Raw genomic sequence first — 25263 nt, forward strand, 5'->3', positions numbered from 1 at the left:
ATAAATAGTTAATGCCCTATATTCATTGTTTCATGATCGAATAATTATGAATGAAACATTGAGTTTAGGAATATTGATATTGTGGACTGCAGTTTTTAATATTTGTTTTTAATGCACATAATTTCATACATTTTTTTTTTATTCTTAAAGCTCATTTGTCTGCGGGCGCACAAGCCCCCTTCCCATTTTTATTTTTAAAATTCATTCTATCAGATTTTTTCTTTTTTTTTAAAAAAAAGAATTCTGCAGTTCGATGTTACACTTATCATCTTTTGAATTTCCACTGCTCGAAAAATTTTATGTGGATATCCTTGATTAAGGTAAGTAAAATAATGCTTTAAATAAGTTTTTTAAGTTGCTTAAATATATTTTGAATTAATATATTATAGTTAAAATATTTAGTTTGTACAGATGATATAGATATTTATATTTTTTTCTCAAATTATTACTTTAAAATTAAAACAAAAAATAAAATAAATATTTTCAATTCAAAATTACGTATTTCAATACTTGTAGATATAGTGTTTAATGTATAATATGTAATATACATTGTATAATTACCTTTATATTGTAGAAATTTAGCATAAATAAATAATATTTGGCATAATTTTGATATAATTACTCAGTGACTGCTTGACAATGACTAATGAAAATGGCGCCCGTTCTATTTCAATAAAACAATATTGGTCATGACTGAAGACAAAAAGTTTTTGTTTTGACTACGCTTTATCAGTGTGCGTGTTTTCCATAAAATATAAAGGTTTTATTTTTTTTTTTTTTTTAGAACTTTTAGCTTAAAACTATTACAGTTCAACGATTACAACATTAAATAAAATATGAGTTATATAGATAATAACAAAGTATGTGGATAGTAATAACATAATACGAATAAAATAAAGTTAATATACCAATTAATAGATATTGGGAGTAAGTAGATAACATAATAGTTTAAGATTATACGTATAACATGACAACAATATAAAATCATAGGAGGTTATTAGTTTGCAAAACAGACAGTGTTATGTAATAAAATTATACAGTGTGATTAAATAATAAAGGTAATAGAGAGATAAGTATTAGATATATTTAAAATGAAAAANAATAATAAAGGTAATAGAGAGATAAGTATTAGATATATTTAAAATGAAAAATTTAGCTAAGGAGAGAGCTGTTTATGAACAACCTCGGTAAGGAGGGAAATTAGTGGGCTAATTAAGGAATTAAAATTAGATATAAATTGCGAAAGAATAGTAGCGAAGGCTTCAATGGAGGAATTATCGATTTTGACTGCTTCAGCAAAAGATTTTGTATGAGGCTGCCGAGCGTGATCTTCACAAACCACATCTGGCGATTTATAAGTTGACGTATTTGTGACAATATTTCGATTGAGTACCGGAAGACGGATAGATTTAGATAATTGAGATTTGCTGCGGTTATCATTTAGTTTTTTAAAAACTGGACATCCTCTATAGGAGGCTGTGTGTGGTCCCAAACAAAGTGCACACTTGGCCGGTTCTGAAGGTGGTTTGGTACATTCTGAGGTGTAATGATTATCTCCACATTTGACGCATCGTGGGGATTGGTGGCAGAAATTACTAGTATGATAAAAAGCCTGGCAATCATGACATTGTGGAGGGGAGCGTTTTTTCTTGGGCAACTCTACTTTGATTCTAGTGTGCAGGAGCAAATCTAATTTGAGGATATCGCAATTTTTTTCAGCAACTTTTAAATCGATTCTAAATAGAGGCAAAGGGCATTTTGTGATATGATGTTTAACATTATAAACCCGAATGACTTCGTGACCCATATCAATTAAACTAGCTTGTATATCTTCAACAGTGGTGGATGGGTGGAGGTGCCTTATATATACGACGTAAGGTTTCATGGGTTTAGGCAGATAAGTGTGGTACTTTATCATCTCATTAGCCACAAGATAAGATTGAACTGAATTATAGTTTACGGCACCGTCAGTGCGGATAATTAAATACTTTGGAGTATTTTTAAATATAATACCTGAAGGATTGACAAGGTCAAAAAGAGATTTTTTGAGCGTGTTGAAATCGTAGCCACTGCTTAGATAAAAGGGAGGTGCATAAGAAAAATCTTTTTTACTTGAAGATGGTTCCACATAACTAGGTGGCGTGCTGCACTGTTCTTTAGAAGGTAATGTGATGGAGGGAGGGCTAAAAACCTCCTGATCGAAAGCGTTGTCTTCGGAGAGTGAGGCATAGCGATTTGGTGTGATGAATACTTTGCTTCGGTTATCGCAAGATTTTGTAGATGGAGATAATGAAGATGACGATAAGTTGCGTTTCGAAGTATTCCGAGACATGTTAAACAATATTAAGTTAGACTCATTAATGTAGAATGGTAAAAGATAACGGACAGACGAAAGCAACGTCTGAACATGTTGAGCGATGAACGCAGGCTGGAGGTTTTATTTTTGATTACTCATAATAAAGCAGTTTTGCTTTACCTGCAGTGTGCGGTCACCCTTAAAGCTCCCAGTGGACAATGCCCGCCCTGAATTTTGTCAAATCATGATTCATTTTCGATGCCGAGTAACAATCATAGAGTAATATTACTCTATGGCTTATGCACCGACACTCAAGTCTCAAGTCCCATTTCATTTATTTGATGCATGATGCAGTGCCGTATATGAAGAAAGCAGGCACAACTTTTAAAGCTCTAAGATGATTCATGTTTCTTGTATACCACACGGATTACCAAGTTTGACTTTTATACATTCCATCTATGGGTTTTTACCATCAACAATAACTAAATTAGAATCTCAAGGCGTATATATCATTAACTGATTCAGTAACAACAGTTTTATTCACAAAAAATAAATTGGATGGAGTTGCTGGTGACGTTGGAATGAAAATTAATAATAAATTTAACCAATTTTTGGAAAAAAACAATGGGTTTGCTGTAATATTAAAAATGTTAAAAATTCTAAACGGAGAAAGTTCATCGATTGATGGTTTATCAGAAGATGGAAATGGAAATGATTTAACATTTTATAAATACGCACCAATAATATCTACAGACGTCGAAGTTTTTCTCGTTACAAAACCATACTGGCTGACAATCGGCGTTCATTCGAAGTGGAGAACTTTAAAGAAACATTAATTGTGCAATGCAATAATTTATCTGGTGAGAAAAAAGTAATTTCAAAAATATCTTTATATTAATATATATTTAATATTTATTTTATATATAATATCAAGATTGAAGATAACCTAACCAAGATTTAAGTCAATTACGATTAATTTTATTTTTATTTATTTATTATTATTTCATTATTATATTACTTTCTACAAACAATTAATTTGGTAAATCAATTTTCTAAAATATAAATTTTTTTGTGCATATTTTTTTTTTAAATATCGAAAGTATATGAATTCATATTTTCAATTTTTTGAGTGCATATTTTTCCAATTTTATCTCCTATAGGCTATAACTTCTCTGCCCTATAGTAATGACTAGTGACCAAATACTATTTTTACAAAATTAAACCTATACTTATTATACTTTGTCATGGAATAGACCCATAGAATCAAGATTTTCAAGAAGAAAAATTCGATACGGAATAGATACGTACCACCTCGTATCGGTAGTCCGGTACGTATCGCTTGTATACTGCACGTGTAACATCTTGAACGCTCAAAATTGACCTGATACGTACCGATACACTCCAAATTCTTTCTTGAAAATTACTCCAAGCATAAGACCCAAGAGTCTTATTCTATATATAGACCATAATATAGACACATACATTTATTTGTTTATTTAAATTTCTATGGTATAGACACAGAATAGATTAAATCTATTGAATTTAAATTTAATCTATTCTGTGGTATAGACAATGGTGCAAGATTTTCAAGAAGAAAAATTGGTGCAGTCAGGTTTCAAAACGTAGTTTCCGCAGAGGGGGAAATCTTGCAACCAAAGCGATGGTAGTGGTTCATGTTTTAATCGTGGTCCATTTAGTATCTGTTAGTATGATTGATAACCGAAATCAAAATATCAAATCATTATCAGATATATGATACCCACTGAAAACTCAAGTATTTATTTATTATACTTTATTTTACTTAATTAATTTACTAATTATAACTTATAACTTAACTGTCCTGTCTAGTGTCTATCATAAACTATAGAGTAGTTGCTCTATGCTGTCTTTATAATAGTTAATACAGTAGTAAAATATTTCTGATTTATTATCAGAGTTCTAAAAATTCACATTTCACAATGATTTCTTCTGGATTCAGTGGCGCTTTAAAATTAACCGATTTAGATGACTTTATCACTCCGTCCCAGGTGACTTGATCTGTAATGAATACTTATAACAATTTTACTGATAACCAACATTTTATAGGAGTGTATAAAACCTGTGCAGTTTGAAAAATCATCATTAGGAACAGGAGCAAAAATCAGAATTGGCGACGATGGTTCTTATGTCCAAGAATCCAAAGTAATTGTTTGAATAATATCTGTATACGTTTAATTTACTATCAAATAACTTGAAGAATGAGTATAAATGGTACAACTTATAGTCCTGACTCCTAATGAAAATTCAGAATTTACGCATCTACGCAATAGTAGTAGTATAATTATATAGAGTTACTATTTATGTAAAACATACCTGGTATTAAAATTAGAACACAATAATTTATACGAAATTAATGTCACTTATTTGAATGTTTATCAGTTATCTAGGTGTAGTCATAAGTAAAATTTTAGCGAGGGGCCAAATAGAAAATTGAGCAATAAGCCAATAAATCAACAAACAATATTTTATCTTACTAGGATTCAATCAAAATTTTATCAATTCAATTCTGATTCCTAATTTTAGATTCTTCTATCATATTTTCAATTTTATAATGATCATTAATCAGCTTAATTTTTTCTTTAGAAACCATTGATGGTGTACTTTTTAATATTTGTAGAATACAGTAGACTTATTGAGAATGCTATTTTATTTGTGCTTAAAAAATCATGAAGGAGATGAATCTAAGTAAGGAATAAGAAAAAAATTCAGTAATAGCGTTCAGCACAATTGGTTTTGTAATTTGATCTATTTTTTTGTTTGAATGTAGTGCGTGGAATTTTAATTTCTGCCATAGGTAAAAAGTTATAAAAAATATCATTGGAAACAATATCTGATCAGAAGAAACATATGGTTTTTGTTAATAATTTATATTTAAGCTCATCTGATAAATTTGATTTATTAACATTAAATCATAAATCTGGTTATTACTCACAAGAAATTGGCATATAATTAATAGCTAATGTACGACCTGTAATTATAGACATAGAACATGCCAGGTTTGAATTGATTTGTGCAGAAACACTTGTATTTTTCCATGTATGTAGCTCCAATGCACTATTTTTGAGTTCTTTCTTATTTGAAAATGATTAAATATCCAAAATTAAAAATAAAAAAATGATTAACAAATGACTATCTGTACTTAATATAATGTCACACAGACAGTGGATGACTAAAATTCAGTATACTAAGATGCATGTATTTATCAGCTGTAAATTTGTAATCGTAATTATACTTTCATTAGAAGTCCGATTTTATACGACTTATTGTTATCTGATAAAATATTTTTAGTATGTGATGTTTATGGGTTTACCACAAATTAATTGCGATCAATAATCTTACATAAGTACCTACAGACTACGACCTATCTATGATGTGAATATACCAAACAATCATGTATTATAACAAAGTGTATTTTTATACTAATTTCATATCTGAATGGTGATTTCAAAAAATTGTCAATTGACAAATTGTCCTGGTAATTAGATAATATCATGGTAATATTTATTGAACTACAAGTTCATATTATTATTTTCCTAGGGGGAGGGGGGGGGAAGTTCTTTATCTTGCCCCACCCAATGGCAGCCCATGGGCATCGTACAATGCAAACGGCATAGAAGCTTCATTCAAAAAGCTGGATATTCTATAGTCTAGATGTACAGCTAGTCCTCAAGCTTAACTGTAGCCCGAATTAACTAATTATTGCTATTGAGGTTTTAGATATTATCAAAACTATAATAAGGTAAAGGTAACACACTTTTCCCTAAACATTGAACAGCATAGTGAGGTCATTTTGCAACTCTATGTATAAATGCCGGAGATGACATGGTCCAGTACCAGTAGTTGCCGTTACATGTAACAAGATAAATTTACACTATCATAGTATCATCTAAAATATTAGCATTGCCCATTAAACCAAAGTTTAGGCAAACAATGCATATTTCAAAAATGTTCATTAAATTAATTTCATTACCCTTTGATAACAATAATGAATAGTTGCAAGTACCTATTTTAGGCCAATTATTTTCTGGTTTAAAATAAAGTAGCCGAAATCAATATGACAGGTTATTCTTAAAGAATGTTAATTCTACCTCTATCATGTGGATTTTATTTAATGCAAAATGTAAAATATTTTTTTCTTAATAATTTTGATTCAATTAAAAGGAACTCTGGGATTTTAATTAAATTACTAATATTTATGTCATAATTTACTAAATTAGTTATTGACATTTTTTCAAAATATAAATCTTAATGGTTGTATTTTTATAGAATGGCAAAAGTGAAAAATTGAAACAGGTTGAAATTTCATTAACTGATTGTTTAGCATGCAGTGGTTGTATAACTTCAGCAGAGACTGTCCTCGTTCAACAACAAAGTACTGATGAAATGATGCGTGTTTTTGACGCACAGAATGTAAAAACGATTATATTTAGTTTTACTATTATTTTCTTAACATGTATTAATTACTCTCATATTCCAGGTACTTGATAATAAAAAATTCATAGTTGTTTCTATTTCTATTCAATCTTGTGTATCAATTGCGATAAGTAAAAATATTACAGTCGAATGTGCTGCATCGAAATTGTGTGGTAAGCTTTAGTTTTTAGTTAGTGATTTAACTATGATATAAACTGTTGATGTTAATAATTAATTGTTTCAATATTTATGTGATAAATATGAATTAGCTTATTGGTTTATTTAACCATTTTTACAATTTACAAAAGATCTGTGTTGTTTTTCTATTCTATAAATGAGATAAATAAGATATTTGACTACATTTTTTATTGCTTCTATAATGTATACAGGGCATAAATGGTCTAATCCTCATAATACACTCTGTGTATTACTATTATTAAAATTTATAATATCTCATACCTATTTATGATGTTTAAACTTCATAGGGTATTTCAAGAAATTGGGTGCAGATTTGGTATTGGATATAAAACTTGCTGAAGACTTTGCATTATTAGAATCTCAAAACGAATTTATAGAAAGATATAAATCAGCTAAGGAGTCAAAAGTTCAGAAAATATTACCCATGTTAGCATCCTCATGTCCAGGTAATGCTATTAAACCTAATAATATGACGAAACTTAGTCCCATGAGTGAAAATGCTGCATAATAACAAAAACTGATCAACTTAGCACAATCCACTACAACATCACATATTGTGCTCCCACTAAATTCCCAATTATGCAATTAATACAAAATGAATTCTACATACATCTCTGACATAATCTCTCATGGAACTGAGTAAAGCATCTGGTTTCAGTATTAATTATTTTGTGTTTAGGTTGGGTGTGTTATGCAGAGAAAACTCATGGGAATTTCATACTACCATACATTAGTCGTGTGAAATCCCCACAGCAAATAATGGGTTCATTTATAAAAGATTTCGTTTCAAATTCAAGAAATAAACCTAGAACTGATATATATCATTTAACTGTTATGCCTTGTTTTGACAAAAAATTGGAAGCATCGAGGGATCAATTTTTTGATGTAGACACTCAAACTAAAGATGTTGATTGTGTAATTACTTCCAGTATGTATGAAGTTTGAAGATAGTTGCAAACATAGTATAATACATGTCAGTTTACATTTTAGTTGAAGTGGAAGCATTATTGGTCAAACAAAACATTATTTTCAATGATATAGTTCCTGAAAATTTTGATACAGGGATGAATAACTTAACAGAAGATAATCATAATTTGTTTACAAGTAGTGGTTCTGGATCTGGAGGATATGCCCATCATATATTTTGATATGCAGCAAAAGAGTTATTTAATATTAATATTGACAAAGTAGAATTTAAGCCTTTACGGTGTGTACTAAACTTAAATTTCTCTAATGAAATTAAGTTATTCATAAAACTGTATGTTATAGGAATGTTGATATGAAAGAAGCTACATTAGAAATTAATGGAGTTGTTGTACTACGTTTTGCCATAGCCAATGGATTTAGAAACATACAAAATCTTGTGCAAAAATTAAAAAGTAAAAGATGTCCATACGATTATGTTGAAGTGATGGCATGTCCTTCAGGTTAGATACATTTTTTTAAAATTATTTATTTAATAAAATATGTAAATGTATACATAAGGATTTTATTAGAATTTAAAAATATAAGATGAATATTTTACATTTTATTTGATGTTTTACTAAAACAAAATTCTAAATAAAATTCTTATACAAGTTTTGATTAATATTTACAATATTTAACTACTTAATTGAATTTGAATAGGTTGTTTAAATGGAGGAGCTCAAGTGAAACAAATTGAATTCAAGCCAAATAGAGAATTTATAAATGAATTAGAGAATACTTATAATGAGTTACCTAAAAGCAATCCATCCCAAAATAAAAGTGTAAAATATTTATATTCTAACTGGTTAAATGAAAACAACAAAAATGATTATTTATTTACAACATATCGAGAAATTAAAAAGAATGATCAACCTTTAAATATTAAATGGTAGATAAATTATAGAATGTAATATAATTTATTATAAAGTAATTTTTAGGTATTATTATTATTATTATTATTATTATTATTTTATATTATGTTTCTCCACATTTGTGGCAAGCCAATGTATTTTTATTTTTTATGTGTTGTTTATTAAATATTAAATAAATATTGTCACACATTATATTGAGCTGTAATTACATCAATTTTCAACCAAGTATTCAAAACAAAAAGTATAATTGGAGCCTATCTTACCATCTCATGTTAAAGTTCAAGGAATTCTGCAGGTAATGAAATCTATTATCAGCCGATTAGCGGTGACTGACACTTAACCGGACATTGTAAAAACAGCCCTTAATAGTTTATTTAAAGGTTTTGTTTCTACGCCTGACCATGGTCAATAAGATAAGACACGCACAGCCAGCATCAATAACTTACATACACAAATTAACAGAATACAATTATATTATATTGTTTTAGAATGTAGTCTTCGCTCATAATATTATACTAGTATATCTAAGCATATAACATTAAGCATCTAACCCGGAAGCCGGCCCAAAGCTACTTAAAGATCTAGGGTATACTCCTGCCCCCCTCCCCCCCACAAATAACGTCCTTAGTTGCACTATTCTCCAACTAGACATCGCTTAAATATAAGATATTTCGGTTTAGAATATCTTACTTATGTGGAAACTTGTTTTAAATTGTCAACTTTTAGCTATAAAAGTTTAAAATTTAAAAAATGTTTAACTATACAATTATTTGAACTTTGTGTGTGATATAAATGTTGTCAAAATTTGAACTTCAAATCCTTTTAAAAAATAAATCGTACCTATGTATTTTTAATATTTTTCAACTCCTATTGGAACAATATATCAAGGGCCTTGTATTAAATATTCATGCTTTTCGATCCAACCAATAACATTTTATTGTCATTTATAGAAGAAAAATTAAAATTGAAAATGTCCGTCAACAGCTTAAAACGAGTCAAAATTGTTTGGTGTATACAAAATGGCAACAAAGACATTCAGTGAAAACTGCTTATACCTGCAATCATTTTTACACTAAAAACCAAAATCGATTTTTTCAAAGACTAGTTTTGCGTAAGATATAATTCTATCTGAATAAAATACCTTCCGAGTTAGGTATTTTTAATTTCATTAAAATTAATCTTTTATAGATTGTTTTGTAGAAATTACGGAAGTAAGTCGTTTATTTCTTCATTTCTTAAAATTAGAGAGAGTTAATTGACAGGTACCTGCCCTACCTAATTAACTGTTTAGAATTTATTGGAAATTCACTACGGTGATTAAGATAAAGGACTCGCTGACATATTTAAGATTTTCTTTTTCTCTTTACATCGGAAAATGACCTGAACTCGATTCCCTATAATAGCTAAAATCGTGAACCTTCTTGAGCAACTATAGTAGGTTACACTGAACACTTAAGCCAGTAGCTTATTATTGATAATACATTGTAATTTGTATAGAGTTAAAAGGTTTACTGGACGGACTAAGATATACGTATATAAATTATAGGCTGTATATCTTGGTCCGTGGTCTAACATAATATTGTGTGTCATAAGTGATGTTTACTGATATCCCATTCACATAATTCCAAAGCACTTAAGCACTCCCCACGATCAAAGATTAAAAGATAGCATCTATAGCCATGGCTCTCCCAAAAAGAATTGTTGGATGACGAGTATTATTATAAATTTGGAGGTTGTAATATTGGAACGTTATAATTATTAATTTGTCGTTACTTGTTTTAAATTATATTTTATTCTACTCTTCTATTTTTGGAGTCCTGCATCTGTCACTATTATTAACCTACTCAGTAAACATGTCAATGTCTATTGGATGTCTATTATATAATATCACTTATTAGATCAAAATATCCATTTTTTAATGTCTAATATACCTATGTTATTTGTACGTTCCAAAAAAGTCTGAGTGAGACAACTGTTTGAAGTCTAAATGAATATTGTAATATACATGTTTAAGATTGTCTTTTATTGTTATATAAACTACTATAGTGGTTAATACTTGATAGGTCTGTGGTTTATTACCTATATAGGCAATAGAATCTATAGTATAGATGATCATTTTCGTTCATGCGTGTATTTAACGTATTGTCATTTATTGTTAATACCTATTTGTTATATTATTGTAGAATGCAAATTGTGTGAATATTGATTAAGGGGCCGAGTGTGGCTACTAGTAGTTAAGGGCAGCTTGTATGAATATTGAAATAATGAGAGCCCCCGGCTCTGAAATTTCGTCAAGTAGGTACGACCCCGTTACCAAAAAAAAAACCGTCGTTCGGACCACGCGGGTATACAAACGATACCTATTGAGTCGGCTCTATAAGTGGATATACCTACACAATAGCGATCCGGCGAAAGTGTTCATGTGTAACACCTATGGGCTATGACCTATACCTATAATATCACATGGATACCATTGTTTTCGGTAGGAGTATTATTATAATATTATGTTGTGCGTGTGCACGTCATAAAAAAAAATTTATGTGTGCCAGCGCCGGAGAGATCATGTCATTATTATTATCATCGTAAAATGCGTAGTTCTGTACTTACGATTGCAGTGTTATCGTGTGCATTAGTGACGAGCGTGTTTAGTAGGTCCCCTGCGCGGCGCTACACGCGTCTGCCGCCAGAACCCGTTCACCTGGTAAATATAGGTAATAGGTATAATATAGTAGTGTTATAAATTAGTGTATCATGTACCTACATAATATTACGATATTGTAATATCATTATTTCTGGCCGGTTGTCCTGCAGTCTGCAGCAGATACCCACCACTGCTGTATTATAGCTGCAGCAGTGTGTATAATATACCATCGCTCGGCCTGCGTGCCGTCAGAAAGAATTAGGTACAGCCGTTCAGTCGTTGGGTATTTTTCGGTCGAGAGGGAACCCGCCGCGGTCCACATTACATTATTGTTTATTAAAACCCGCCTAAATGTGTGTATTTTTTTTTTTTTACGAGAAAACGCCGTGACTAATACTACATATATATATATATATATATAGGTAGGTACACGCTGTGCAGCGGACTCGTGGATCGATGACCTTATACCTATACATTTTGTATTGAGTAGGCACCTAACCGTTTATAATACCATTATACCAGCTATAAGGACAGTGTTGTTGCGACTCGTGTCCCGCAAGACGCGTGCCCGCCTGTTGCTCACATAATTCCCGATAAATTATTATTTTATTAAATAGTTTTATAGGTCGGACGCGGCGCAACAACGGTGTTCGGGACGTGTCGAAATAAAATGTCGGTTCTTGTGATATTCCTGTTGTCGTTAAGCGTTTTCGTCAGCGGACAAAGTCTGGGAAAATGTCCGAAAAAGGAGACCATGAAGACATTCGACCCGAAAGAGGTAGGTGGTGCAATATAGGTAGGAACCCACATACAACAGAGCAGCTGACTGCTTGACTGTGGTTATTACTTGTTATTGTAACTGTAATATTATATTTTTAAATTCCAATTTAGATGTAGGCATATAGCTAAAGACAGTTAGTAACCCCCATATTATACAGTCGAGTCTCGACTCTGGATAACTCGTAAACCTTGATGTCTCAAATTTTGTCTTGTCCCTTGAGTGTTTTTAAAGTTGTGTCTGAGTGGTATAAGTAGAATTTATTGTTTCTCCCCTTGAGATTCGAGTTATCGAGACTCCACTGCAGTATTCAGCGGCGTGATTTCAGTTTTTGATAGAGGGATCAAAAGTTTTAACCAGCCCAAAAAAGGTAACTTAACTTAACGAAAACAACAGTGCACCGGCCCAGCAGCCTGCTTTTAAAATCAGACAGGGGCAGATGCCTCCCACCGAATGACGCCACTGACTGTATTAGGTATAAACTATTATATGGCTATACCTAAAAATAGTTGAAATGGCCAGTAACGTAAGTTAACTTATTGTGATTTTCGGCCTTAAAGGGCTTGCCGGTTGCCGGTTGGTGACTGTAGGCGAAGAGTACCTACTCACGTTGCTAATTTTTTTAAAAAGTCCGTTGTAGAAATAAAATTTTCCTTTTATTTTTGTTTTAAGTTTGAAGGACAGTGGTATGAAGTGGAGAAAACTTTCTACATGATGGAGATGACTGCTAGTTGTACTTCTTTCAATTTTACTTTAAACCCCGATGGTACATCGTACAAAGTACATATTGGAACAAAAAATAGAATGCAAGTGATATACTATAATATATTAATATAAATATTACATAGATATACTAAAAAAAGTGAACCATTTAAATGTTTACATTAATGATTTAAAAAATATGTTTGTACATAACTAGATGTCATTTTAAAACAACATTTTTTTTTTTCAAAAATGTTTACTATTTTTTAATATTTTCTTCTTCTAAGTTATGCACTCTTTTTGAATGCCACTATACATTTTTTACTTCATACTCCAAAGCAGAATATTATTCGGAGTATTTTGGATCCACGAAGATCAAATTTCAGACAATAATAGGTATAGTTTGTTAGTTATAAGCACTTAAAGTGTAGATGAACAGAGTTGAGTGGTGCACCTCTGCCCTACTTAAAAGATTGTCTCCCACTCCACTAATCTTACTTTAAATTAAAATACTTAGTTGGGTATAAGTGTATAACTAATTAAGTACTTCTCCAAACTTGAATTTTTATGCGTCGAAATACCCCGAATAATATTCTGTTTCGGCATAATATGAAATAAAAAATGTATGGTGTCATTCAAAATGAAAAACTTTAAAAATTATAACAATTAAGAGTAGTAAAAAATATTATGTTTTTTTTTTTGTTCAGAAATTTTGTTTTTAAATTTCTATTAAAATGTCTAAAAATACGAGATTTTTACTTTTTAAGAATAAAAAATTTAAATTGAAGGTTCCAAAAGGTTAGCAACAAAATAAAATCTGTTTTCAAAATTATTATCGGAGTAGAATTCAAGCCGCAGTACGCTGGAATGCATATATATATGTTACGGACAATGTGGAATACCACATATATAGGTGAAGTTCCGATTTTAGTTGTATTTTTCAGTTTTTTTCAAAACAACGGTAATGTGGAACCCCCTTAATTACTTTTCATATAAAGAATTATTTTAATTTTATTTATAATGAAAATTTGAAAGTAGCTAATATAATAACGTATAATATATACATACTTATTATACATTCATACCTATCTCATATTATGATGTTTTGTATTTTTGTTTTAAATTTCTATACATTCTTTTGTCCTTGAATAAAAATGTATAGTTATATTATGTATGTGATACAATATTTCAAATAAAATAACATAATATTCTGTTTTTAGAAAGCAAAAACGATATTGGATTATCAAACACGCGTTACGATAGACTATTATATCTCACGAGATTTTCGTACACTAATTATAATAGGTTTATGTATTATAGGATCTATCTTTAAGTAGCTGTAACCAATGTGTATATTTACTATTCACATCTGCCTAAATTCATCACCATACACTTACACTGTGTACACTTATACATTTTAATATAATTAATATTTTACTGTCAGCAGAACGGGGAACCCGAATATATTTTCCGGGATGGCGACCCTTGTTTCAAAAAGCAAATCTGTACTCAACTACCAGGCCGAAAGTCGACTACCCGGGTTGTTTTCGCGTATGATACCTACCACTGGTCTGTATCACATCATGTACTCGGATTACCGCAACTATACAGTTATGTGGTCGTGTACAAGTTTCGGTCTTTTCCACACAGGTAAAGTAAATTGAATGTGCTGTCCTATACACCTATTATCGGCATAGATAGTAAAATATTATTTACTATTTATGATTATCGCTGCGTACGAGTTGATTCCCAGGTACCCGCGGGTTACCTCAATCAAGACCGGTATAAATTGGTTCAGGGGCAATTAAAAAGTGAGGAAATTTATGCACAAGCAGTATAACAATATCGGCATAACCCCATCGGGCTCATTGGCAGATACCAATTTTTATGGACATTTTTATCGCTACGTGTTACAAATTTTTACCTTCCCCTCAAAACCACTTTTGTCTATCAAAATAAATCCGACGATGACAACATTTGATAATTAAATTAAAAAAGTTTGGCCTACTTTTAAATTATCACGGATAGTATAAAGAACTAAAATATATGACGATTGATCAAATTCAATAGGTAGGAAAGCAATTATAAAACATGATGGAAGACTTGTCAGCCACCTCCCTGTGGTGCCTCCTAAGTCCTGGGTAACGTTAATATAGGCTGTATTTCGGGATTCAACTATATGTTGTGCTGCCGTGCCGGGAATAAATTCACAGAATACCTACCTAAATTCATCTGAAAATCAATAACCTTGAGTGGGAACAGATCCACATGACCTTTCAAAGTTTAAAAGCTAATAACCATAAATTATATTTTTGGTACTTATCGGTTATCGCGACTACCGTTAAAATTATAAAAAAAAACTATTATAAAAATGGAAAAACTGTAATTGTAAAAACTAGAAATAATTAATAATTCACTCTAGGAGGAAAATGCTCAGACATACAATTTAAAATTCCTATAAATGGACTTTCGTGCTTTTGACGCCACATGTCGCGCCATTTAGAGGATCCCCATAACCTTTCGATATTCTGTGTGTGAGCACCAGTTTGAGGATCCATAGAATTATAAGTGTGGTTAACGGTTAAATGCTGAAACCCAGCATTCTGTTGTACATTTGTTTTATAACCACGCCAACAACCAGAATAAATAGTTGTACCTTGGTTTATATTATTATCTTTTATTGCCTGTATCAGTGTAGACGCACACCGATCTTTGACTTCAACTAAAAAACATTCCGTCATTTCCCGACAAATGCCTCCAAAAATCCATTGTAGAGGTAAAACTCTACCAGCATTATTTTTACATCTTGTAAGAAGACTTTCGTCGATTTCTACTATTTTTCCTGGACCACCAATTTTCACGTTACGACTTTTTAGGCTTAAAACACATATTTCTCGCATAAAATTATTCCAGTCCACAGTAGTATCATAACATATGTTTAACTGTGTTTGACAGAATTTTAAAGAAGTCATTTCACTTCACAGCAATGCTAATAATAACCACCATTCAATACTTCTCGCTAGGTAGTCGCGATAACCGATAAGTACCATATTTCTAATAATCAAATGCATGTTAAAATCAGCTGCTTAAATGACCGATAGGTACTGTACACAGAGTATAAGCACGGATTAATTTAGATATTTTATTTTTAGACAGATTAATTTAACCTTTAGATTTTTATTTAATCTGTGGTATAAGTATTGGGAATCAACTTACTCACACCGTTCGTGTACACAAAGAGTCAAGAGAAGAGTTCCGACGACCACGATTAAAGAAGTGGTTTCGATGTACCTGCAGTATCCATATGACCCGGGGCGTGCCTAGGGGGGGAGGTAAGGTTAGAGGCTAGGATGTTCAACCCTCCCCTCCCCATCCCCCGAAAAATAAAAATAGTTATTAATAAATGTTGACCATAATATAATATATAGGTAGTACTTGAGGCTAGATCTCGAGATACAACCCCCCCCCCTCGAAAAAAATTTCTAGGCACGCCCCTGCATATGACCATACTATATATACTATATATACTATATACCATACTATGACCATACCTATAGAATATAAATTAATATTATATAATAATAATTAACAGTTTATTGTGATCACTGTGATCACTGTGTGCATAAAAACTCGCGATTTTAGAAAAATCTAAATCTAAATATTATAATTGTTTGCAGATATTATTTGGGTTTTGGGAAGAGAACGAGATCTTACAGCTACATCCCGGGCTGAACTTTACAATTTATTATATGAACTGAACATTAATCCTGATCGACTAATATTAACTAAACACGAAAAATGTGAAGAATTTTTTTGATTCTAATTTAAAATGAAACACAAGAGGTTTTAAATTGTAATAAATATGCTAGTCAATACAGTAAGCCAGATTTGAATATTTTGTACCTATGTTAGATATAGGTACATACTACGTTGTAATATTATGTGTATATTCGCAAATGGACACTAATTGACAAATAATATAATGTGTATTAGCTGTTTCGTCAAACTTAAGACTTGGGTTGTAAAAAAAAAAAACTTGAACCTGTTCTATAATTTGTTACATTGTGTTTGAGTAAAATTAAAAATCATAAATTAGTATGCATAACGAGTAAAAATTCACATAATTATAATAGGTACTAGTTTTACAAGAGAAAAAATGTTATTTTTTTAAACTTGACACTAATTATTTACATATATTTATACAATTAGTTTTATAGATATGACATTCTTTATTCACATTGTATTTTTCATTTTTAATATGATCCAATAATTGGAAATGAGTTATGACAAATAAACATGTGTTAAAAATGTGTATTAACAAAAATACACTGTTATATGCTTTTGTAGGTATGTATGGCATATTATGTAGAAAGTAGAAATAATGCATAAGACAATTTGATTAATAAATATGTTAAATATTTCTCAGATGACTTTTAGCAATTATAGAATAGAATTTTTTTAATATGCCTCAATGGGTAAAAGTGTATGACTATAAAAATATGATTTGTAAAAATAAAAAATATAATACCACTCATTTGTTTTTCTTACATATATTTTGAAGCCCTTAAAGCCTAAACCTGAACCTGACAATATAAGTGTGTCTAAAACATTTTTAATACAACATTTTAATCACATATAAGATATATACTTAAATAATACTATATAAGGTACTTATGTAAATTATTATGGATAAATATCCAGTTTTTTCTTATATAATATAATATAATTATTACATTTTTTACTAGGGAAATACAGAAAAAATGTAATTATTTTAAGCATTTATTATATCATGTACCTATTCATGTACAATTCACTAAAGAACATTTAAGTATAATTTGAAGAAAAATTAATCAGGTTTTTTTCTCTGTATTAATAAATATGGGTCACTTTCACTGCTTACATTTTATTACAGTGTTACAAAATAACTTTTAAGAAAAATAATGACCAGTATCTACTATATAATATAATTTTTAAATTAATATAGACCATTAAAACATAAAAGCCAGATATTATTATTTATTGTTTAAGATTGTAAATCTAAAATAAAATAGAGATTATTGAAAGACATATTGCACGCCACAATGAGTACAATTGCAACACAATAAAATAAGAAAATGTAATTTATAAAAAAATAATAATTATATATTATTTGTTTTAGTCAAAATAAAATGTGTTAAAAAAGATATACTAAAAATTGACAACAGATATGAAGTATCTAAACTAATAAAAGTCCTCTCTGTTTGTATTTGTACTTCCTTGATTTATAATTTGCACTTGACTATAATATAACTCAGCAATCTGAAAATTAATTATGCAATAATATTATAACAAATGTAGTAAAGTTCTCACGAGTTTTTTTTATAATGTAAAGTGTTATCTATGAAAAAAGTTACATCTTATGAGAAACTAGTTACATAAAATGTTATTGTATTATAATAATATTTCAAAACATTTATAGGCAACTATTGTGTTAGTTAGTTAATTTATATTTTAAATACAAGGTAAAGTAGGTCAAACTGTATAAACATAATGAAAGATGAAAATTATAATTAGGTACCTATTGCTGTTTTATTTTTATCATTTGGTTATTTGTCAGGATATAAAAATATTCTAAAAAAACATTTTTAGGTTAGGATATCTGCTTAATTAATTATTAATTGAACTGATTAATCTGATATCATAATTAAATCATAAACCATATATAATTATATGGAGCAAAGTAGAAGTTCCTGACTATGCTAAACATGCCCTACTTATGAACACGGACAGGCAAACCAGTTTGTGCTATACTGCTATAGTCCATCAAGATTCAAGAAACTAGATAGTCTGCATCAAATCACAACACCCACTCTTTACTCCATTTATAAGCTTTAAGTTAACTTAATCAAGTATACATTTTTATTGTATACCCAAGTCTCAGCATTTGAGGTTAATTGCCAATTGGTGTATTTATGAGACAAAACATAGAAACTTGGATAACCTTAGATAAGTTATTGTAACATTTGTATCATTATTCTACAATACAAGCTGAACGTTTAATAAAATGTTTTAGTTAAAGGTACCTGTTGAGCGGAAGTAGATTGTTCAATTGATTTATCTTCTCGTATCCGTAGAAACCTTGGAAACCTTAATGAAATTCCTTTTTCAGGATCTACAATACCTAATGCTGCTCTGTGTACTGGAGATAAGGACAAATCTGCACATTTTATTTCCCATACCTGGACTGTCTCAAACCAATGATCTGGCTCATGGCTTTGATCAAAGCGGTAATAACTTTTAGGCCCATCAATAATATGTTGTTGGAAAAACTCTGTATGTGTTTGTAAGTCCTCATCACTAAATCCTGTTCCAATCTAGAAAAAAATGTATTTATAATTTAAATAGGAATATTTATGTCTTACATTTATAATTTATATTAGTAAATATTTAATTACCTTACATATACTCTGATACTCTTCACTATCTGGATCATAACATGCTAATAGGAAACCACCATAAGTACCAGTACGTTTTCCACGACCTAAATAACCTCCCAAAACTACTACATCTATTGTATCACCAACACCATCCAAATAATCTTTTTTTAATTTTAACCAATTGCGTGAACGTTTGGCTATTTCATAAGTAGCTTCTTCTTCTAATGTTTTAACCATTAAGCCTTCACAATTTCCTACAAATTTAAAAATAAATAAATTAATGTTTTTAAAATAGTTGGAATGTTATTAAAATAATTAATCAGTAATAACAACAACAGAAGTTCATTATAATTTGTTTTGTGTTAAGGCCAAAGATAAGTATATAAATATTTTAGATGTTATTTAATATAATAATATTATTATTATTATTATTATTACAATTAACTATTATTCAGTTTTATGCATATAATAGAACATGTAAGAATCTTTATATTTATTTAATAAATAATTTCAACTTCAAATATAACATTTTCTATGATGAAATCATGGGTTGAAGGGGCAAGGTGGGCATTTAACTGTCAGATTTTAAAAGCAGCCCCATGGGCCGGTACAAGGTTGTTGCTGTTTAACCATATTGGTAAAAAAAAACATAAGTACTTTTAAAATATTTTGAAGAAATATTATATTCAATACTATGTAGAAACTTGAAAATTGTTGTCACTATGATAAATTGGTTATTATTACTTAGGTAATAATTAATAGTTGGAGTATACATTTATAAAGACGCCAGAATTAATACAAATCCTAAAAACAACAACTGCTTGACGCTCTAATTTATCATTGATTTCAGTTAATTTGTGGCAGTCATGTTCTATTTTGTATTTTTCTATTGAGTTAACTTAACTGTAATATAAGAAAAAAAGAAATGGTTAGTGCAGCCAAAGACAAACATCTATAAATAAATGTAAATACTAATGCAAACCATTTCAAATATGTTTAAAAAAACTGAGAAAACTTGAACCATTAAGGAAGAAATAAATAACATATCATAAAATAGCAAAATTATTGTGTAAATGATGTATTCTCTTAAATTAGTTAACTCATTCTACACCCAAAGATGGGAAATTAACCGATGATAAACTAGCTAGGCATTGCAATGGAAAGTGATAGTTTAGGTAATTAAAATAGATTTAGAAAAAGCAGTGAATATTTTTCAAGAATGAAAATAAAATAATATGCACTTATAATTTAAAAATATTTTTGTTATATTAATTACAACGTTCCTAAATTTACAGATTTTTAATTTGTACGTTGGTATGATAATTCTTTTAATACATCTGTTCTTTATATTTGTAATTTGTAAATTACATTGTTAGTTAATACAAATGGTTTAACTGAAAATATTAGACTAAAAGATATCCAAATTATAATATGTAAGATGGCAATGGTAATTTTATAAAAATGGAAGTATAAAAATACTTTCAAGCAGTTTTTTTAAGTTACCTATTTGGACGGGTCAAAACATTTGTCTCCCTTATATTAAAAACTGAAACAACACCACTAATTTTCTACAAACTATTAAATGTGTACCTTTTATAGATTCTTCTAGAAAATCTTGAACTTCTTCCATCTTGGTTGTATCTAGAGATGTGGCTAACAAGAATTGTTCTTCAACTTCAATAAAGTTTTCTCTTAATAATTGACGACGTTCACAGAAAGGCCTTTTAACTAAAGATTCTCCATTGAGGTAGAGTAAATCAAACATATATACACATACTTGTACTTTAATATCTGCTTCATTGGCATTCTAAATTATTAACAATATCAAGTATTTTATTATATTTTACAAAACTGTTTAAAAATATTTTAAATAAATTACCTTTCGTTTACGAGTACTTAATATTTGGAAAGGCATTATTTTTTTATTTTCTCTATCCCATGCGACAGCTTCTGAATCCATCACAAAAGATTTAACATTGGGTCCTTTGACGGAATCCAAACGATTAACAATGTCCGGATATTTACTAGTATTATTTTCTTGATTACGACTGTAAATACAAATATCTCCGTCCTCTGTCAAATGAATCTATAAAAAATTAATTATCTATAAACATTTGATTTGAAAATGACAAAAAAATAGTAAAAATAATATACCTGAGCTCTTTCTCCATCATACTTCCATTCACATGTAAACTTCAATCCATCAAATCTACTTAGCACTTCATGTACACCTTTAGTTGGATGTGCTAACATTGGTTTTAAAGGTATCCCAGGAGTTAACTTACAATTTTCTGGTAAGGCGCTAACGCCCACTTCTAAGATAATAGGTATTATTATATCTAGATTTGGACTTTCACTAAAAATAAATATTAAGGATTTGTAAATCGAAAATAAATACGTCCAAGATATTATTTGTATTATTACCAATAAGTTGTTTTTATGGTTAAAGCATTTGAATCATAAGTTTTCTTGAATTTTTCTTCAGACATTTTTTTGGCCGCATTAAGTATTTTAGGTGGAAAATCTTGAGGTGGTGGCGTCATTGTACAAGCTAAACCAAGAGCCTAGAAAAAATCATTATGCATTATTGATTTCACAATACATTTTATATACTTTTAATTTCTATTTAAATATCAAAAGTAATGAGTAATTATTTATCAACTACTATAGTGAATTAAATATAATATATAATAAAAAAGTACTGAGATGCTGTTTGGATTATGTTAAAAAAACTACATCAATTTTTTTTTAATAAAATGAATAATCTACCTGTAGAACTGATTGTTCGGCAAGTCCTATTCTTAATTTTCCAGCTAATGATCGCATCAAAAATCTTGCTTCAGAATCTTGGCATGCAATGAACATTGCTTGAATTTTATCAAGTTTTTTAGCAGTCACCTAAAATATTCAAAATATATTGTTTGAGAATAAAAATTAGAAACTCAATACTTTATAGTTGATACACAAATAAGTATTAACTAATAAGATAATATGTTGATACATACTGCAGTCCCAGTCATTTCTGAGATATCCTTTAATTTATCAAATACACTTTTCACAGTTAATCGAGCAGGTTTAAACATTGTTTTTTGATTACTTTTACTTTTTTCTGCAACAATTCCTAAATCCCCGGTTTTTTTAACATCAGCTTTAACCTGTGCCATACTCCTTCCTGTGGTTTGAACTATAGCCTAAAAATGAATGTCAAATATTTGATGTAGTAATAAATAATTAATGTATACTATACAAATTGTACAAATACCTTTAAAAGTGTAGTCTCGGCAATGCCTAATTCCAAACCAATATAATCGGGACAAACTTTATTTAAACACAAGTATACACTTGGTAATAAATCTTTAGGATTATTCACAATCACTGATCGAAAATAATTTGAAAGTATTTCAATAATTTTCAATCTAGCACTAACCTCTTCAATGCACAATAAAGTTTTTGTTAATGCACAATATGGAGTCCTATTGAAATCACATTTTTAATTTTAGTGAATATTTAATAAATCAATTAATTTCAATTAGATATAATAAAAATGTAACGACTAAAATAAATTAAGTGATCCAAAACATAAAAAGAAATCATTTTTTTTTTTTAAGAAATAAATTTTTAAGTTATTTTAGAAACAAAATTATAACAATTATAATCTAGGATAGATTAAAAATTAAAAATTATATTATCTTTTTTACCATGAAGATACTACAATTTCAACTTCTGATATTAATAATTTTCACTCACGGTTGATTAGGTGGCCAAAAGGCATCTTTTATAGGATGGTAATTTTTTTTTTTTGGATCATATTCACTTTCAGAACATTTATGTTTTGAAGATTCATCAGCATCTTTTGCAGGAGACTGCTCTTCGCTTGAATTATCTGATTTTTCTAAAGATTCTATTTTACTTGACTTTTTTGATACTTTTTTCAATTTATTCTTAGTTTTTTTGTCAGTACTTAGTTTATTGTTGATTTTCTTATCAGAATCAGAATTATTCTCCTCGATATTAGTTGTCTCAAATTTAATGCTAGGTAGAGAACCTTCTTCACATTTTGTTTTACTAAAAATTAAATTGAATTTTTAAGAGGTGAAACCATATTTTAATTTAACTTCAAATATTAATTATTTATAATTTATAATTTATTTATTATTAATATTTACTTTTGGATTTTGTCTGGAAAATCATCTTTTATAGGACTGTCATCTGTTTTTGTTGTTCCACAATCACTTTCAGATATTTTATCATCATGTATTAGAGATTTATCTGTATCTTTTAGAGGAGACTGTTCTTCAATAGATTCTTCTAATTTTTCAGCAATTGGTTTATTCAAAAGTGTATCTTTTGCAAATTTTTTTTTACTATATTGAATATTCAGGAAAATTAAATAACAAATAATATTTTAAGAGAAAATATAATTTACTTGTCAGATGTTTCTTCATCACTATCACTAAATAATACAGCATGTTTTTTTCTTTTTCCATAAGTCTTTATTGGACTGGTGTGTACAACTTCTAGATCTCTATGAAAATTAACTATTCATTAATATTTTAGGAAATTTCAAATAAAATCTTATATAATTATGGGTATTATGATAACATGTTTGAATTTTAATATGAGTAATATAGAACTATTTTTTTTAAGAAATTAATTAAAAATAATGTTATGATTGCCACAATATATTATACAAAATAATTTATTTTACATCATCTTTAGATTAATTCATATACCTAGAATCTACATTAAATATCTATTTTATGGCATTAATTAGGGAATAGAATGGCTAAGTAGGATAAAGAAGCAGTTTTCATTTTTTCAAGCATCATAGCCAATTCAAACTCTGTACTAGTCTGATTTGTGTATCATATGATTTAGAAACGGGAAACAACTACACTAACTTTTCTCTAGGGGCCTACCAAAACCAGTTAAATTTTTAAAGAAATAAACCTTTGGAACAGCAATTTGATGAATGATTATAATTATGATATTTTCGAAATATATTAAAAAGTATTAACATTACAAAATATGTATTGACTTACTCTGGTGATGTCGAAGTTGTACTGACTGATAAAACTGGTTGATCTTTTTCCTTTTTAATTCCATTTTTAGGGCCAAAATAAGACCTGTATAAAACATTCATAAATAAACTTCCATTTTTATAAACCTAAAAAAAAGCCGAAAATAATTTTAAAAACACTCACATTAAAGTCCTTTGCGTCATTTTACTGTTTTTCAATAACAAACTATGACTGCAATAAAAGTTATTCAATAACGTTGAAGAAAACCGCCAAAATACTGTTTGCATCCTGTCTTTTCGTTAAAATGTTATCACTGAATTATCATTAATATTACTTCCCTATTCCATATTTCCATCACATACCCATAACATCTGACCCAATCACGACAAAATCGGAATTCAAAACTTCAGTAAATTTTAACTGGCAACACTGAACTATAGGCGCAGATCGTATGGCACAGATTTTTTTAGATCAGTATTATAGGTATACTATATAAAATTGTCTGAATATAATATTATAAAAGTTAGGCTATATTGGTCCCTTTTCTGCGATTATTTTCAGTACCATACATAATATTATACTCAAATACATCTTTAGAGTTCTGACGCCCCGGTATAAGTTTTATTTCCACCCCCAGTGGCTCAACTACGTAGGTACTTGAGGGTGCTTAAGCACGCCAAATTTACTTTAACCACCCCATGTTCCGTGCCGTTGTGATTTCAAATATCTATACCTGGTTTAAGCAATGAAATTTTATTTTTGAGAATTCATTATTATTATTTTGCATTCTGAATATATTATTATTGTATTATAATCTTAAATTATAAAATGTCAATTTATAATTATAGTTATTATTGTTATAAGAGATTTGTTAGGAGTTATAGATATACTCGGACCTTCAGTAGCCAGTAGGTACAGTAT

General features: G+C 29.2%; 3 protein-coding genes and 1 pseudogene across 7 annotated transcripts; 3 read left to right on the forward strand and 1 right to left on the reverse strand.

The window, feature by feature from the left end:
• The first annotated feature begins 2670 nt into the window (after positions 1–2670).
• Positions 2671–3252, forward strand: LOC111034930 (annotated as a pseudogene).
• A 759-nt stretch (positions 3253–4011) lies between these two features.
• Positions 4012–8805, forward strand: LOC111034929 (probable cytosolic Fe-S cluster assembly factor AGAP009023). The gene is given in 9 exon segments (XM_022316376.1): positions 4012–4323; positions 4382–4477; positions 6602–6745; positions 6813–6921; positions 7234–7392; positions 7626–7874; positions 7937–8153; positions 8216–8373; positions 8573–8805. Coding segments are annotated over 9 exon segments (1434 nt in total). The 5' UTR covers positions 4012–4254.
• Positions 8806–11382: 2577 nt separating this feature from the next.
• LOC111034928 (apolipoprotein D-like) lies at positions 11383–17439 on the forward strand. 5 transcript variants are annotated; one of them, XM_022316371.1, is made up of 6 exons: positions 11613–11778; positions 11848–11911; positions 12043–12203; positions 12876–13009; positions 14353–14555; positions 16583–16722. In XM_022316371.1, the coding sequence occupies exons 3-6, from the start codon at positions 12096–12098 to the stop codon at positions 16720–16722; spliced, it is 585 nt and encodes a 194-aa protein (XP_022172063.1). In that variant the 5' UTR covers positions 11613–11778; positions 11848–11911; positions 12043–12095. The 5 variants fall into 5 exon arrangements, with proteins under 5 accessions (XP_022172064.1, XP_022172065.1, XP_022172063.1 ...); XM_022316372.1 differs by lacking the exons at positions 11613–11778; positions 11848–11911 and adding an exon at positions 11383–11485; XM_022316373.1 differs by lacking the exons at positions 11613–11778; positions 11848–11911 and adding an exon at positions 11475–11495.
• A 462-nt stretch (positions 17440–17901) lies between these two features.
• Positions 17902–24660, reverse strand: LOC111034932 (DNA ligase 1). Its single transcript, XM_022316378.1, has 15 exons — positions 24526–24660; positions 24364–24447; positions 23748–23846; positions 23488–23685; positions 23069–23386; positions 22584–22794; positions 22327–22512; positions 22091–22219; positions 21746–21885; positions 21476–21677; positions 21201–21407; positions 20912–21128; positions 19340–19575; positions 18968–19258; positions 17902–18203 (listed from the first exon to the last, which is right to left on the reverse strand). Exons 1-15 carry the CDS (start codon positions 24627–24629, stop codon positions 18126–18128), a joined length of 2700 nt encoding a protein of 899 aa, XP_022172070.1. The 5' UTR covers positions 24630–24660; the 3' UTR covers positions 17902–18125.
• Positions 24661–25263: the final 603 nt, after the last annotated feature.

The sequence above is a fragment of the Myzus persicae genome, unplaced genomic scaffold (assembly GCF_001856785.1).
Source record: "Myzus persicae strain clone G006 unplaced genomic scaffold, MPER_G0061.0, whole genome shotgun sequence".
NCBI lineage: Eukaryota > Metazoa > Arthropoda > Insecta > Hemiptera > Aphididae > Myzus > Myzus persicae.